This window comes from Molothrus aeneus, chromosome 2 (genome assembly GCF_037042795.1).
Source record: "Molothrus aeneus isolate 106 chromosome 2, BPBGC_Maene_1.0, whole genome shotgun sequence".
NCBI lineage: Eukaryota > Metazoa > Chordata > Aves > Passeriformes > Icteridae > Molothrus > Molothrus aeneus.
The window spans coordinates 33,591,748-33,609,197 of record NC_089647.1 but is presented as its reverse complement, the minus strand read 5'-3'; the positions used below and the strand labels follow the sequence as shown (position 1 = coordinate 33,609,197).

Sequence of the window (17,450 nt, the reverse complement as noted above, 5' to 3'; positions counted from 1 at the left end):
ATATAATTTGATTGTAATAGACAGATTATTAGATAAGATTTGAATATACACAGGAATTCATATTAATTTTTGCTCACTTGCATTGGTTTTAGGCTGGGCAGCTCTGTGGTATCACAACATAAAAGCTTTTCCTTGTCCATATGATGCTTAGGACAATGGGGCCCTGCACTGCTATCAGAGCCCCTGGGTAATACTGTAACCTAAATTATAATCATCATCATTCAGATTGAATTAAGAGGCTTGAAAAGAATATGCATCTAGGGAGGAATCTCCAGACCAGTCTAGCTTAGATCATTACTAAGAGCTATAATGAGAAGGGCATTGGCACATCTGCTTTGATGTATTCAGGAGCTGGAAGGACTGCACTAACCTGGTCGAAAATCTTGATGTAGCAAAGATAAGACAATCTGAGATATGCTACAGCATAATGCTACAGAATGGATGAATTTCATCCTCTCCCACACCTCTCATTTTATTATCACATGAGATTCTCAAAAAGAATTTAAAAGAGTTTGTGACTTACAGTTCTTTGAAAATCAAAGGGAGATGTATTCCTGCCTAAATTAGGCTGAAACCTACTTTTCCCAAAAGCCTGAATATAAAAGAATCCAGCTTTTCAAGATTATATATAAACAGCACCGCCACCCCTGGGTTTCACAGTGTTTGGGAAAATTTTGTACTTATCCACCCACACATGAACTAACTGAAGTCTGCAGAGTGTTCACCCACAGACGGATATGACCCACTGTGTTTGTATCCAGAATGGTGGAGCAATACTAACAAACCCAAAATTTCAGTCAGAGTCGTCCAGCAAAAATCATTTGGGGGCTGCTATTTTTGTTCAGTTTTCTTCCCCTGTAATCCCCAGAGGCAATGCAATGAGCAGCTCCTTTGAATATTAAATTATTGAAGTTCAGAAGAATTTAATTAGTATCTCACCTACTTACCATCTTGCAATGATGCCTCTCCTACAATTATGGTACTACATTACAAGCAATTTCAGCTTAATTGAATAACTGGAATAAAACCTGGGTTCCAATTGCCAGAATTACCTGTATTAAGATAGTTATAACTGACTTAAAAACCAGTAAATGTGAGATGATCTCTATGCATGCAGGTTTACAGCAGATTCTCTAGTATTCAGCCTTAACATTTACCCTTAATATTACCATATTCACCCTAGTGAATACTGTCAAAAGAAATATTTTTAAACAACATTGCAGATATGTCAGTTTTCTGGGTATGAGCAGTTGAATAATCACAAAGCCAAATCAGGCTGCAAGGTAGCAAAATCTAAAATCTTTTCAAATATTTTAACAGTTTGTGCCTCTTTCTCCCCAGCTGCACATGCCTATGTGTACTTCAGCCACTGACTGCCAGGCTCCTTTCTCACAGTTCCTCACATTCATATTATTTGTAAAATATGTTTTCTCACAAAGCCTTGTACTGGAAGCAAGAAAGAAAAGAAAAAAAAATTGCAGGGACAGTGAGAGAAAAAGAGCAATGGGACAAAACCCAAATTGTATTTTCCTCAGCCTGTTTCTCTACCCTGCTGCATTTCGTGTGGCTCCAAGCTGGCTCAGATCCCCTTTGGTTTGAGATAATGACCTGGCATAGAAGTCAGCTGCTGAGTCATCCTGCTTCAGCAGGATGAGAAAAGAAAGTATGAGAAAAAAAAGGTTGTTGATAAAGCCAGTATATGAAAGGTGAAAAGCCACAGATGTGTGTTTCCGATGGCTCTTATCATCTAGTTGAGTACAGAGGGTTTCTAAGCCATTCTGAAAGATAAACCTATTCAGGGAAACACAGAGCCCTTAAGGTTGGAAAAGATCTCTCAGGTTAAGTCTAACCATTAACCCTGACACCATCAAGTCCACCACTAGACCATGTCCCTTTGTACCACAGCTACAGCTACATGGTTTTTTTTAAACACTTCCAAGGATGGCAATTCCAACACTTCCCCGGGCAGCTTGTTCCAATCCTTGACCACCCTTTCAGAGGCAAAGTTTTTCTAATATCCAGACATTAGGAAATACCTATCCAGCTTCTCTGTATGCTGCATTGTAAGAAGAGTTTGATGCTAGAGTCTTCAAATGAGCAAGGTACAGCCCCTAAACAAAGGCACACATGAAGGCATAGGTGTGGAAATTCCCAGTACACAGGAGAAGGAAATTGTGTTTTTCAAAATAATTCAAACACTCCACCTCTTTGCTAGCTATGATAGACTGTATTGGTGCTCTATGGCTTTGCTCAAGACTGCTTTTCCTCTGTTTAGAAACATCACCAGAACAGGCTCCCCAGGGAAATGGTTACAGCACCAAGTTTTGCAGAGTTCAAGATGTGCTTGGACAATGCCCTCAGGCACATGGCGTGATTCTAGGGGTTGTCCTGTGCAGGGCCAGAAGTTGGACTTGATGATCCTTGTGGGTTCCTCCCAACACAGAAGAGTCTATGATTCTGTGATAAATACCAATGTCATGCTCTGCCTTGTTGATTGTTGCCTTTTTTGACAGATTTTTTTTTAAATAAGTCTTTGAGGTACAATTTTTTAGTAGTCCTTATGGCCTACTTTGAACTCCAAAATAGAGACAGGATTAAAATTCCCTAAGCCCAGTATCTTTAGGAGAGATTAAGTAAACAGAATGTTCAGAAATGGAAATCTGTCGTAGGTATTTTAACCTAAGCCAAATTTCAGACGTTCCCTGACGTTACAGGTATTAGTGAAGTAGTACAGAAATGCCCTTGGGTTCACTTTACTGTTCCCATTCACATTTGCCTTAAGTAGATATCAACATCTCCAGAATACAAAACAATCATCCCTTTTCTAAACAGAAGTACAATTATGAAGATAGCAGTTAGGAAAATAAGCCAGTTTCAGCTGAAATCTCTAATTCAGTTCAGATCTGCTCAATCTCTAGATTTATTGCAAAACAGTGAAAGAAACAAACTGCCCCAGAATTCCTGAAGAGGAAACAGCAGCAATTTCAATGTGAAACCATCTGCAGGTGTGGTCTTCAGAAACTGGACTTTAACACTCCCAAAGTGTAAAGTTGTTAACTTAGTGCTATTTTGGCTAATTTCCAGTAATTAATATAACTCTTTATACTCTCATCACTGAAATTCTACTTCCCTGCTTGGCATTTCCTCATCCACTTGATCAAAGGCACAATTTGTGACTCAGACTTCAAAGTAAGACTTTGTTTATTTGCTGTAAAAACATCATTACTCTTTTTAGCCTTTTCAATGTCATGTAATCAATTATAAGAATTTTATTAAGTCTATTATCAGGTTTAATGATTTTTTCTTTTTTTGGGAAGCAAAAAATTCAGGCAGGTGCATATTAAAACTGTAGTGGGAGGAAAGCTTTGAAAAAATCAGCTATGTCCACTTTCTTTGAGAATGTGGTCATTTTTTACTGAGAACACTTGAATCTAAAAAGTTGACTTCTAGCTCTTATCTATGTAAAAGTCTCATTCTGTTCATATTTGGAAGATAAATGCAATTTGGTGTTCATTAATTTCTTAGTTAAAAAATTAATTGCAGTTTCTTTGGCTCATAGTTTCTGTAAGTATTAATAGAATAAAAGCTGCCCAGAGTGCTGCCATTTCAGTGGGCAACTGAGATCCACTAGAATTGATAATATTCAACTGTATTTCACATTGCTTTTGTTCAGGGGGAGGAGAACCCACCTTTCAGGAGCAAGAAATAAAAGGAAATCAGTTCTTAAAGTCTATGTGCAACAAAGAGGAGACAGGCAGTGCTGTGCTTCTGCTCTCAAAAGCAGCCAAGAAGCAAAATCATCAATAAGAGTCCAGTTGTCTTGCACAGGAGGGCATCAATCATTACACATTCACTAATTTGGTATAAATTTGTACTTCATGGGTGGCTTGAAGGATTAATAAGATCCATGTGTATGTGTAGGAATGGAAATAAGAGAAGGAAGAAATACAGTAAGGAGAAATACAGGAATGGATCCTGATGGTAAGTCAGAAAAAGGAACAGGGAAAAGGAACACTGATTAACTATGGAGAAAAAAAAAAACCAAAACAATGTCATGCAAAAGGAAACACTGAAAAATCAAGTTAGTAAACAATGCAGATCCTAAAAAAGCTACCTGAGTCATCAAGACTGCTGACTATTTTTTTGACATTATTCCCAATTGCATCACCTAAGACTATTAAAAAGCAAGTAACATCATCTTCTGAAACGGACTGAAGGGAACCTAATGGCAAAAGGCATTTCCCATTTAAAATTATTTTTGAGAGAGACCTCTTTTGAGAAGTCTCAGTTAGCCACTGATATCAAGATCAAAGAATCACAGAACCACAGTATGGTTCGGGTTGTAATGGACATTAAAGATCATTAAGTTCCAAGTTCCCTGCCATGGGCAGGGAGATGATGTCACATAATAATAAGGTTGTGAAGATGTCACATAATAACAATCTCAGAAACTCTTATTTAGACTAGATTCTTGAAGAGTTGGAAAATAATAGCCAGTTCAGAAAGATTTTTCTTTTAAATGTCAAAATTCTGGTTTTTTCACAGCCCAATAGTCCACAAAACTACATTACAGGAAGATTAAATAAGAGCTATGAGAAATAGGAATTTAAAACTTTTGGAAATAGCTAAAGCAGTTCTTGGTCAGGCTGCCAAGATACTTTTTCATAAGGTTTGACTAAAGAGATTCTGTTCTCTTCATCCTGGAGGCTGCAGCTATCCAGGGCTCCTGGAACTGCAAACTTCTGCTTTCTTTTACACCTGGTACTGACAAAAGCCAGAACATTTTTCATGTGTCACATCATCAGATGTATAAACACATGTATCTTCCACTGACTGAGTGAATTATCAGTATATTCCTCAGTGAAAAAGTATCCTGGAACTTTGGTGCTTCATTTAAATTGTAGAATAGTGTCAGCAGTAGCCAAAGTCTGACAGAAGGGCATTTCAGCTACCGAGCTTAGGGAAACAACTGGTGTTAAACCTGTCTGACATATCTGAGAAAAATCCCTCCTGTTACAGTCTGACTAATAACACCAAGATGCTTTATTGCACTTTTCAGCAGTAGGTCACAAAACACTTTGGCAAGGTGGCAAACATCATTACAGATACTTTACATATATTTTAGTACTTCTTGACTTGGAGAAAAGAAATGGCAGAAGATACAAATCCTATGTTCATAGCAGCTAGTAGTTATTCCACAGATTTATTGCATATATTTCATGTATTTTAGATGGGGGAAAAAAACCCAAAACCCTCTATATAACAGTCCATCTCTCAGTATTTTTTATACCCTATGAGTATTTCACATGGCCAACACATCAAGGGAAAAACAACTCAGAAAATTACAGGGAAGCAAGGAATAACTAGTACTATGCAAAGCATTAGAGGAAGACAGTGAGAGGAAAGGATTCTTGGAATTTCCTACTTACTTGATTATATTTGAGAGACATGGTGAGGAATAGCTGCAATATGTCAGGCTTCACCCTTCCCCCCCTCCCCCCCCCCCCCCCCAAAAAAAAAAAAACCAAACCAAAAAAAAGAGGCTCAGGAACAAGACTATTGTTAAAAAGAAACCTGCTATTCAAAAAGAATAAAAGATAAATCAGCTAATTAATACTAATGGATAAAGCACTCAGTAGATCAAGAACACAGAAAATCTCCTGAAACAGCAATTCAGATTAACATTTGAAAAGACCTTCAATACCTAGGAGGCCCATATAAAGTAAACAGGGTCCATAGCCTGAAAATATTTTCAAATTCCTTTGAAAATTCCCGTCTTCATCCTTCAGGCAGGTCTAACAACATATAGTGCACTAGTAGATACTTGTCAGAACTTGCTCTGCTTGTGTCCCTCAGAGGACAACATTTATTTTGCCAAAAAATAAAGGATTGCAATGCCTGAGGTTTACTTTAAGTTGTTGAGATTTCGCCAATTAAATCACCCACTGACAGAAGCAATTTTATTTGGTTTCTTTTTTATTCTGTCAGAAGCTAGAAAGATAACAAGATACTGTCTGCAACTACATAAATCATGTGGAAAGCCATCAATCAGAAAGCCAAGGCAAAACATCAAGCACACAAAACAATGGGTTTTGTGATGACAAAACAAAAAAAAAAAGTTCTTCACTAATAACTGTTCTTCATTGTTACATTCAGTTTTTGTACCATTTTAGGAATTTTTTTAGAGTAAGACAAGGACTCAGAAATGAAAGACTTTCCTGCCCACATGAAAATGAGACACAAAGTATTACTCAAAATGCTAATCTATAAGCTTCTTATTTTGCCTTGAAATATAATGAAATAGAATCAAAATTCAGAGCTACTTTTGCCACTTCCTCAAGAGCAGGAACAGGCACAGGCACATTTGTGAGCTTTCTTTGTCTCTAATCTGACTGTATTTTTATATTAAAAAACATAGATTACAGATACAGATGTATGATATATGCTTATCTGCTGTTACAGTAGGAGATAAGAGAAAAGCAGTACATGATTAAACATGTAACAAGTGTTGTGTCTTAATGAAGCAACCTACTGAATATTCAGTGGAATCCACTGATGGACTGCCTGCAGCATGGGGCTTTGCCAGTGACTGCATACTGAAAAGGAGAGACGGGGGGGAAAAAGGACAAAACAAAACTAACTCCAAAAGACAAAAGCTAGGAAGCTACCAGGGCAGTGATCAAAAGTATTCTTTTAAGATCATTGCTACTGGGCTCAGCCATCCTGGGGATAAAAAATGCTTCATGCAGATTAGCTATACTTATTAAATGCAGTCAGTGTAAGCAAAGAAAAGGATGCAAGATTAAATTTTAGATGGCTCGTTAATATATTCATGCATACATTAATATGTCCTCTATATAACCCCAATTAATTTTGTAACTGCAAGAAGAACTTCAGACTGCTGTTCCTGACATGTAACAAAGCCTCAGCCCCTCTCAGTCATCCACAGCTTTTAAAGAGCCTCTGAAATGCAGCATCTTTGCTCAGGAAGAACAGCCTGTGCTGTGACACTGCCTCAACTCTTTGTCACACCTCAGCCACAGAAATTAACCATTATTTTTTTTTTCTTCCCTATTTGAACTTCATCTCTATCATAGGGTTCTTCCCCAGTAATAGGAATTAAGAGATCTCAGCAGCTCTGGAAAAATAAATGTGGTTTCTTGCCCCAGACAGATTATCCCCCCAAAACACCAGGAGCTACATTTACACAGTACTATCAGGCACAGTAATGCTGAAAGCTGTAGCAACCAGCTTTCTCTGGGCAAACCTGGTTCCCTGGAAGCTAGGGATATTTACATTGCCTGGGCAGAGGACTTCCCTGCAATTGCTCAAACCTGGTGTAGCAGAAGGTGTCCCTCCCTGAGGCAGGGCGTTGGAACTTGATCATCCATAAGGTCCTTTCAACCCAAACCATTTGAATCTATGTTTCAAAACAGCTACACAGGTCTGTGGAGTGGATTTCCTTGTACTGTTTTCCAGCTCCGGGCAGCAACATCTCAAGTTTATTTACAGGTCACATGACCCACTGCAACATCAGGAGAGTCTTAGACTTGGTTATTTTCACAGTACCCATGACCAGGGCATGTGACTTTGGTCTTTATACAAAGTTCACTATCAAAAAAATAGTCCTAAAGTTTTTTGAATTGTGAAATGAGACTGTTGTATCTGAAAAAAAACCCAAAACCAACTATATAATTTTGACCTTATTTATCCAAATTGTCTTCAGAACTCAATTTTTATTGAAGTCAATGTTAATTCATGAAATAAATAGCTCTTGCCTAATTTACATTTTTAGACACAAAAAATTACTCTTTATGACAGTTTCCAGGAAGCTCAGGCTAATACATTTTTCACAGAATCATTAATCATCCAGGCTCATCCTCAGAGCCTCTTTCCTCATCTTTGTTAATTTGTCGGACAAGCACAGCAACCACTGTAGTGAGGTCTGACTCACACCTGGACAGGGAAATCTTCAGAGGTGGGGGAAAAAGCTGTTTCATTACAGACAGGAAAGGGCATGTGACAGATTCTAGAAGCCTTCACAGGAATGACCTTTCTGCACTAAGGAGGATAAAAAGAAGAATGATGGACATTCAAGGGCTACTACACACTCACTAGGAGATAGGACTTGGGAAAGAGAGACATCTGCCTTGGAGCAGAAACAAAACATCCTTCCCACACTAGATACAGAGAGTCTCAAAGAATCTTCTGGTCACTTGTGGTGTGAAGGGCTCTGCATCGGGTCCAGTCCTGTTTAATACCTTTACTGATGATCTGGATGAGGGGACCAAGTGTAAATTTGCAGATGACACCAATATGGGTGAGAGTGTTGATTTACTGGAGGGTAGGAAGGTTCTGAAGGGGAAACTGGTCAGGCTGGATTGATGGGCTGAGACCAACAGCATGAAGTTTTATAAGATCCTGCCCTTGGGGCACAACAATCCAGCAGAACTACAGGCTGGGGAAAGAATGGCTGGAAAGCTGCCCATTGGAAAAGGCCCTGGGGTGTTGGTCAGCAGCAGCTGAATGTGAGCCATCAGTGCCCAGGTGGCCAAGAAAGCCAGTGACACCTGGCCTGGATCAGCACTGGTGTGGCCAGCAGGAGCAGGGCAGGGATCGTCCTCTGTACTCAGCACTGGTGAGGCCACACCTCAAATCCCGTGTCCAGTTCTGGGCCCCTCACTGCAAGAAGGACATGGAGGGGCTGGAGTGTGTCCAGAGAAGGGCAATGGAGATGAGGAAGGGTCTGGAGCACAAGCCTGATGAGGAGTGGCTGAGGGAGCTGGGGGTGCTTAGCCTGGAGAAAAGGGGGCTCAGGGGGACCTTCTCACTCTCTACAACACCTGAAAGAGGCCAAAGTCAGGTGCTGGTTGGCCTCTTCTTCCAGGCAACTGAACCTGTGCCACAGGAGATTCAGATTGGATATTAGGATGAATTTCTTCATGAAAGGGTTTTTAAACATTGGAAGGAACTTCCCAGGGAAGCGATAGAGTCACCATCACTGGAGCTGTTTAAGAAATGACCAGATGTGACACTTAGCACCATGGTCTAGTTGACAAGGTGGTGATCTGTCAGAGACTGGACTAGATGATCTCAGAGTTCTTTTCCAGCCTAAATGATTCTGTGATTCTATGACTCAAGTAATAGGTAAGACAGGGTTTTCTGCCATTAAAATTTTTTTTTAAAAAAATCTATGTGCTCTGGCATTGGGAGACGGAGCCCTCCTTCTATAAAGCAATTTGTACAAATGCCAATTCGTGGATAACCTTAACTTTGTAGACTGCTGAGCCCATTTTTTCCATGTGGAAATGGTTTTTCTCCTCTCTCTGCTGGAAAGTCATTCCATCAATCCTGACTTTCTGCAAGCTGTCAGCAACCCAGCTGAGCTGCAGGACAACATCCTGGGACAGAAATAAAAGGAGTAATAGCCAGTGTGACCCCTTCCAGAAGATGAGGCTATCAAAGATGAGGCAACTGAAGATGATCATTACTGATCATTCTTGTTTGAAAGTAACTTAGCTTGGGATAGTTATTTACCTGGTTACATGTTTTTGCTCAATTTCCACTGATGCATACAGTTGAACCTGGTATTAAATTAGGAAATGGAGATAGCTGGAATAGCCTGACATTTAAAACGCTCAGACAACCAAGGAGATGTGAGATGCTTACAAGGATTGTTACTTTTCAGCTTATCTTAACAAAGTGGAGTACACTGAAAAACAAAAATAAATCTAACATGACAATAATACTATAAAGATTAATTTAGGAGCCAGAGTTATCATTCATTTAATGAGAACTGATTAGCTCTATTCCTGGGAGGAAGGGGAAGAGGCCCATATTTAATTTAGAGACAGAACTTGTGCCTCTGATTTTCAGGTACAGTTGTGTTGAATTCAGATTTCCCAAAACACCAGGGATTCACACGGCACTTTTTACTGAATTAGTACTTTCTAAGGCATCTAAAACGCTCAATAGTATATTATGAAGCTTTACAGATGCAGACCAAAGAATTCTGAGCTTACTACACCATCTCGTGTCAAACAAGGGGAAGTGCAAGAAGATTATTTTAAATTCCCTTTCCATTACACTACAGACTTTTTTCCTTTAAGAGATTATTAAAAGGCAATTCCATCACCTCTATACGTTGAAAAGAACATTTATTATCTTAATATGGCAACTCTAATAAAACTTCTGCAATGCTAGCATTTTCCCAAATGTTAATACATCCACGTAACTGAAAACTTCCTTTACAACTTCAGTGTTTGACATTCAAAGTTGCTTAAGCTGTTGAAAATTTTATCTTTTGCACACTAATAAGCAGATCAACCTTTATCAGTAGCTTTGAAGCTTTCTAAAATTAAGCATTTTTCAGAACTAAGTTGACTTCACATGAAATGCTACAGCAAAGTAGAACAGCAAAGTTAATGCAAAATACAATAAGGTGAAGAAGTGAAAAAGACATGGAAAATAAAAGAAGGTCTGGTTTGCAGCAAAACTGCTCTTGCTCATTATTATCTTCTGAAAGAGAGTAATCTGGCTAGTGCATTCGAGATTTTAGGTACTTGGAAGATAAGAAAAACATGCCTACCTTCAATTTCAGAAAATCTGTTCACATTTCTAAACAATATTTATCACAATCAGTATCTGTGTGTCTCAAAGAGATTTTCAGACTGTATGAGGACAACATTTCTTATTATTCAGCACATGAAACAAGTGCAAGGGTGTTGAAGGAAATAGGTTTTATGTTTTGGTTTCCAAAACAACTTCCTGAGGTAATCAGTAATCATAGAATCATGGAATCATAGAATGGTTGGGTTGGAAGGGATCACCTTAAAGACCATCTAGTTCCAGCCCCCTGCCATGCGCAGGGACACCTTCCACTACACCAGGTTGCTTAAAGCCCCATCCAGCCTGGCCTTGAATATTTCCAGGGATGGGGCATCCACACATTCTCTGGGCAACCTGTGACAGTGCCTTAATACCCTCACAGTAAAGGATTTCTTGCTAATACCCAATCTAATAATCTAATGACAACGAGCTCCACTAGGGAGTTTCTGGACTACATCAAGCCACACAATCTAAAATATGGAACTACTGCCAAATTCTTTAAGAATTTGTATACTTCAAAATTTAAGATGCATCTGTTGTACGCAAACAAGAGCCATATCAGGCATTTTGAATAATGGGTGTTAATAAAAAGATGGTCTGAATGCTTCCATTTTGAATGTCAGAAAATGTTTCAAGAATACCTGGAATGTTTTACCTGGAGATGCACACAAGGGAATAGACAGGCCCATTATTTCTCTGCTTGAACTTCAGCCATCCACAAAACCTGCCTCTGTAACAATGCAAGCTTGTTCTCAAACTGACAGGGTGGATTATGGATGCAAACTGAGATGTTCACTGAGAACTGAGGAGCAGGGTGATGCCAGCAAGCAGTCAACATGCACAGACAGGGTGTAACACCTATGGCTTCCACAGATGGCTGTGAGCACTGGTCAGTTGTGAGGGCTGGAATCAGCCACCCCAAAGGGAAGTTTTATAACTGCCTGATTTTTGCAGATTTCTTTCCAAATGAACAAAAATATATGGAAATAAGTAACTCTTATTCAGTCAAAGTCAAGTCACTTAGGAAAAGTGATGTGATTAGGACGGACATGTGGCTTGGTCTTGGGACAACATTTTGGTTCCAAAGCATCTTAACTAGATTATTTTTATGCTCAAACATTTTCTTTTTATGATATTATTTCAAAACAAATATTGGGTAATCATCCTGTAATCAGGGCATCGTGCAGCCACTAAACACAAGAGACTGCTTCAAAACTTGCTGGAGAGGTGCAGCCTGGTGCGGCAGTCCCTATGGAGAAATTCAGGCAGTAAAATGCAGCCAGGCAGTGACTTAACCCCACCAAACCAGGCAGCCAATGTGCTTGCTGGCCTGGCTGAGTAGTCAGATGGACAGTCTTAATGGCACACAGGATATGATGTGATCCCTGGCTTGGCGTTAAGGGAACTTCCCAGTCTGACCATTCACAGACTCTTAACAGTCACACTCCCAGCAGCAGAAACTGCACCAAATGCATTCCTCAGCACTTGGTACAAGCAGATGGATGGCTTTCATGTACACATATTTTCCCTTTGCACTAAATGCCCTGACCTTTAACGAGAAAAGTGAGGCAGAATGAGTCAAAAGCTCTTGGTCGAGTTTCCTGACAGCATTATCCTGCTGAAATTGCCAGTGTCATGAAATATTTAAATTGCAGGCATTATTTTCCAGTTAATCTTTAAGAATCCAGTATTTTACATTTCCCTAGGAAGGTGTGCTATGGGTAGAGAAGCTGTTTTCACCATTATTCACTGCAGCCATGTTCACACAATACTGCTGAAAAGATGGTAGAATACTTAATGATATCAGGCTGTAGGTTGGAAAGTCTCTAACTCAAGACAATAACTGATTCTGACTAGATTTTGGAGTGTTCACAATGCTATTTCTCAACTATGTGGGAATCACTGTGACGAAAAGCTTCTAAACAGGGATTTCATTCAACTACCAACAGTAAAAGTGAATCCAAAGCAGATGTTTCAGATAGGAAGGGCAACACAATGCCATGAGCTCTAGCAGAAGAATTCCTCCAGCCTCCTGAGCTAATTCTCTACTGAAGGTTAAAAGATGGGACATAGACAGCAGGGGAAAGGAAGCAGGGACTTCAAAGCCATTTGAAGAGACAAACAGCTAAATTTAGATTGAATGGCAGGCAAGAGACTATTAAGAGGCAGATATAAGACACTGTGAATCTGAAGGAAAGAAGGGAAAGGGACAGAGTCAAAGACAAAATCCTCATGCTGAAGGAAGAACTTGCAGGAGACACTGATTTCCAAGAGGAAATACTATACAGCTCCTGTTCTACCATTACTTCAGAAAACAGAAGCAGACAACAACTTTGTCCTGTTACAAGAGCAAATAAGACTGGGAGCTGTTTGAAGGCAATTGTGCATGTCTGGGGATACCCTTCATTTTACAACAAGCTTTTTAACATCATTGCTATGCCCTCAGCTTAGATTATGTAGCTTTACTTGAAAGTCTACAAATGTGAAGAATAATGGCTGGTTTTGGTCTTCATGAACAAGAAACACCACTGTAATCACAATACTCAAGGAGTACTAAAGGAACAGGGCTGTTTCCTTTCCAGGCCAGAAATTGCTTGGCCTGTGATTTTTCCCTGATGCTAGACAGAGGCCTCATGGAGGTAATCCTTTCCAAATAACTAAAGTGATAGCCTCAGCACAAGGTGATCTATCACTGCTTGGTACTGTTGGCTTCTGCAGAAAAAGTTAGGTAAGTCACCCAGAAAATTACTAAAACCTGAAAAGACAAACATCATACAAACTAAACACAGGACCAACAAGAGCAGAGGACAAAGATTAATTTGCATGGCTATTCCACAAAGGCTCAATGAACACCAGATATACTCACATCAATCTTTAATAATAAACACTTCCTTGCACTTGTAACCACACTCTTAACAGTGTGCTAGGCAAGCAGTGCCCATTTCACAGGCTTTGAGCACCAGAGGAAGCAAAGACCATCTGCCTTGTTTGCTGCTTAGATAATTGCTGGAATAAAACTATTACCCAGAACATCACCGCCTCTAGTAAGGAATATTATTCTTTTTTCTCCCCTTCCCAGTCCTAGTAGAAACTAAAATAGAAAACCCATCATACTAATCACTGCATCTATGCTCCTTCCACCAGAGAAGCTCTAGGAATATTTTCCAACCACTGCATTCTTATTAAAACAAATGTAACTTTTCCGGAATTGATTCCTTTTTGGTTATCATATGGGTTCACCAGGAAAAGAAACATTTTTGCCCAATAAGATATATCAGAGGACACCAGACCTACATACAGCTAAAGCTTCTATATTTTATAAATAGTTGCCTTAGTTAACAGAAAGATATCTCTGCAGCACTCTGAATTGCATCAAAACCCACAGAAAACTGCAAGTGCTTGAGCAGCAAGGATATGAATAGAGGCAAATGAGCTCCCTTTTCAGACATAACTTGTGAATTTGATACAGCTTTCTGAGAGATGAAAAAACCTAGTTACATTTACAGTATTTCTTTTAAAATTTCTGAACAAGGATCATCAGGAAGGGAAGTCTGCCATTTCAAAATCACCGTGATATTGAGGCTGAGAACCTACATTATTCCTTTCACAATGTACAGAAAAACAGGCTAATTTGCCAGGAATTATTTTTACTCGAGCAAAAGCCTCACTCAAAGCAGAAAGGTTACATCTCTACACAATGCTCTGCCAACTAAACTATCACCTGTTCCACTACAGTAAGCCTTAAAGACCCGTCACAAGAAAATCAATCTGCAATGATAGATTTCAGAAAGCAGCTTGTCTGTTTGTACAACAAAGTAAGTTTCCCAGGCATTTCATGGTACGCATTTTCTCGTATTTGAGGATTAAAGGCACGAGCTGTATGGATCCTACCTTCAAAGGAGAAATGTGCGACTGTAAGACGTATCCATGGACATTCTCTATTTGAGACAAGTTCTTCTCTGACACATGAACAAGCTCTGGGCCTCTCACTTCGTGGGTTAAACGAGGCAAAGTATGGTCATGTGGAGCATCCTCATCTTGATAACGATATTTCTAGAAGAAGAAAACATCAAGAAAGAACAAATAAGCTTTTAGGAGGGAATTCCTATATTTTAATATAATTGTGGAATAACAAAAAACTTATGACACAGTAGACAATAATCATCGGGTTTCCTAGTGTGTTCTGGAGAGAATGAGTCATTCTTTTTTACCATTGTATCAAAGAGAACTGTGGTATATGTCACTGATACACAAGACTTTCACCATCAAATAGACATTTGAGATGACACACTGATAATGAAGAAAAAGTGATGTTGATCAGCTAAGCTGTAGTCTCAGATCATGTTTCACATCCCTGTGTAGTAGGAAGTAGAGTTCTACAGCCCTTCTCTGTGAAATACTTGAGTTATTTTCCACCTGGCAGTGTGTACTCTGATGCTGGAGAGCACACACACACTCCCACAGAGGCACAGTCCCACAGAAGATTCCCCTGCAGTAAAGTTCTTTGCTTATACCCTTCTCCATGGAGAGGCAACAGGAGGGGCTTGTCCGAGATCTCAAATGAAGCTTGTAACAACAAGGAATATAATCCTTAAAATTAAATTAAATTATCTGATCTGTTCTCCAGCCAGAGTGCTGTGTAAAAAGGTGCCATCCCCTCAGCTGTGTCCTGAGGAGGGGGCTATTGGATAAAACCCTAAGATTTATTTGTATGGCCATATAAGAAAAATAAGTCTGAAGTCCAGATACAAGAACATCCCAACTCAGACCTCTCCAAGCAGCAGACCTCTCTGCTGCTTGTCCACTTCACATTGACCACTCAGCTATGGAGTGTTATTTCATTTACTCATTCCTCCTAATGAAACCACCCCAGTGTATTCCTGCCTTCAATCTTATGTATGGAAATGTTTCAGCAGTTGCCAATTATTTTCAGAATACACATGTGACATGATTTATTCCCTTCTTCTTTTCTGGGATATGCCTGCAGCCCTTCACATATTCACTTTTCAGATAACATAATTAATGAATATATGAAATGACTGGCACCAGCCAAATATTATTTGGGCAAGTAGCCATCAGTCTAATACATAGTACTCCAGCCAATGTCACATTTAAGGCTTGGCACACAGATCGTTTAAGCCACAAGCAATCAATTATTTTTTTAATCGAGTGAGTACTCTTTCTAAAAAGACAACTACTCTGAGACATCCTCTTTTAAGTGAGTCATTTGCTAAAATGTAATGAGGAGAAATAGGAGCAGAATACCAGAGTCATCTCATTAACTCAGGAATGGGGAAAATGGAAATGTCCAGTGGCTGCTTCTTAAGGAGAACAGACAGCAATGACAGAAGCCATAAGAAGCTCTATCATAGAACATAGAACCATTCAGGGTGGAAAGGATCCTTAAGATCAGTGTGTCCAACCATCCAACCCAGCACTGCCAAATCCACCAGTAAACTATGTCCCCAAGTGTCACATACACACGACTTTGAAATACCTCCAGGGATGGTGAGTGAACCCCTTCCCAGGCAGACTGTTCCAATGCTTAACAGCCCTTTCAGGGACAAAATTTTTCCTAATGTCTAATCTAAATCTCTCCTGGCATAACATGAAGTTGTTCCTCTCATCCTATCAGTTGTTATTTGGCAAAGAGACCAACCTCCACCTCACTACAAGCTCCTTTCAGACAGTTGTACAGAGTGAGAAGGTCTCTCCTGAGCCTCCTTTTCTCCAGGCTAAACACCCCCACCTTCCCAGCCACTCCTCATCAGACTTGTGCTCCAGACCCTTCCCCAGCTCTGTTGCCCTTCTCTGGACACACTCCAGCTCCTCAGTGTCTTTCTTGTAGTGAAGGGCCCAAAACTGAACACAGGATTTGCAGTGTGGCCTCACCATTGGTGACAACAAGGGGAAAATCACTGTCCTGGTCCTGCTGACAACATTTTACAGAAACAAAAAAACATATATATATATATATATACACACAGGCTTCCCACTTCCAAGTTCCTGATCTTCTGGGTGGATGTGGGAGGAGTGGAGTCCCTCCCACTGCAAGGACTGAGAGCTGCACTGCAAAACAGGACTTGGAGGTTCCTGTGGATGGTAAGCTGGACATAAGCCAACAATGAATGCCTAGCCCAGAAAGCTAGCCTCATCCTGGGCTGCATCAAAAGAGGAGTGGCCAGCAGGTCAAGGGAAATTATTCTTACCCTGTACTCTGATCTTGTGGCACCCCACCTGGAGCACTGCATCCAGCTCTGGGGTCTTCAGCACAAGAAAGACATTCCCTCCTCTGTACCTGTTACAGCAGATCCAGAAGAGGGTTATGAATAGGATCAGAGGGATGGAGCACCTCTCCTACGAAGATAGGCTGAAAGAGCCTGGTTGTTCAGCCTAGAGAAGAGAAGGTCTCAGGGTGAGACCTTTCAGTACTTTAAGGATGCTTATATAGTGGAGGGGGAGGGATTTTTTATATAGGCATGTAGTGACAGGATAAGGGGGAATAGTTTTAAACTGGAAGAGGTTTAGATTACATATTAGGAAGAAATTCTTCCCCAATGTGATGAAGCAGATGAAGCATTAGAATAGGATGAAACTCCACAGGGAGTTTGTAGATACCCCATCCTTGTAAGGGATGTTCAAGCCTAGGTTGGATGGGGCCCTAAGCAATTTCATTTAGTGGATGCCATCCCTACCCTTGCAGGGGGTTGAATCTTTAAGGTCCCTTCTAACCCAAACCATTTTATGATTCTATGATTTATTCTATGTTTTTATACTGCTTTATATATTATTACTTTGATTCTATACAATTAATCAATCTAATAATGTAATAATATACATAC

At 39.8% G+C, this 17,450-nt stretch overlaps 1 protein-coding gene across 14 annotated transcripts in view; it reads right to left on the bottom strand.

Annotated features, from left to right (window-relative positions):
* Positions 1-17,450, bottom strand: part of DLG2 (discs large MAGUK scaffold protein 2) — a 988,724-nt gene that overhangs the window by 511,632 nt on the left and 459,642 nt on the right. For all 14 annotated transcript variants that reach the window (XM_066572327.1, XM_066572326.1, XM_066572328.1 and 11 more), the window contains one exon: positions 14,500-14,661. In XM_066572327.1, the coding sequence (XP_066428424.1) occupies positions 14,500-14,661 (162 nt within the window). The remainder of the gene's footprint in view (positions 1-14,499; positions 14,662-17,450) is intronic.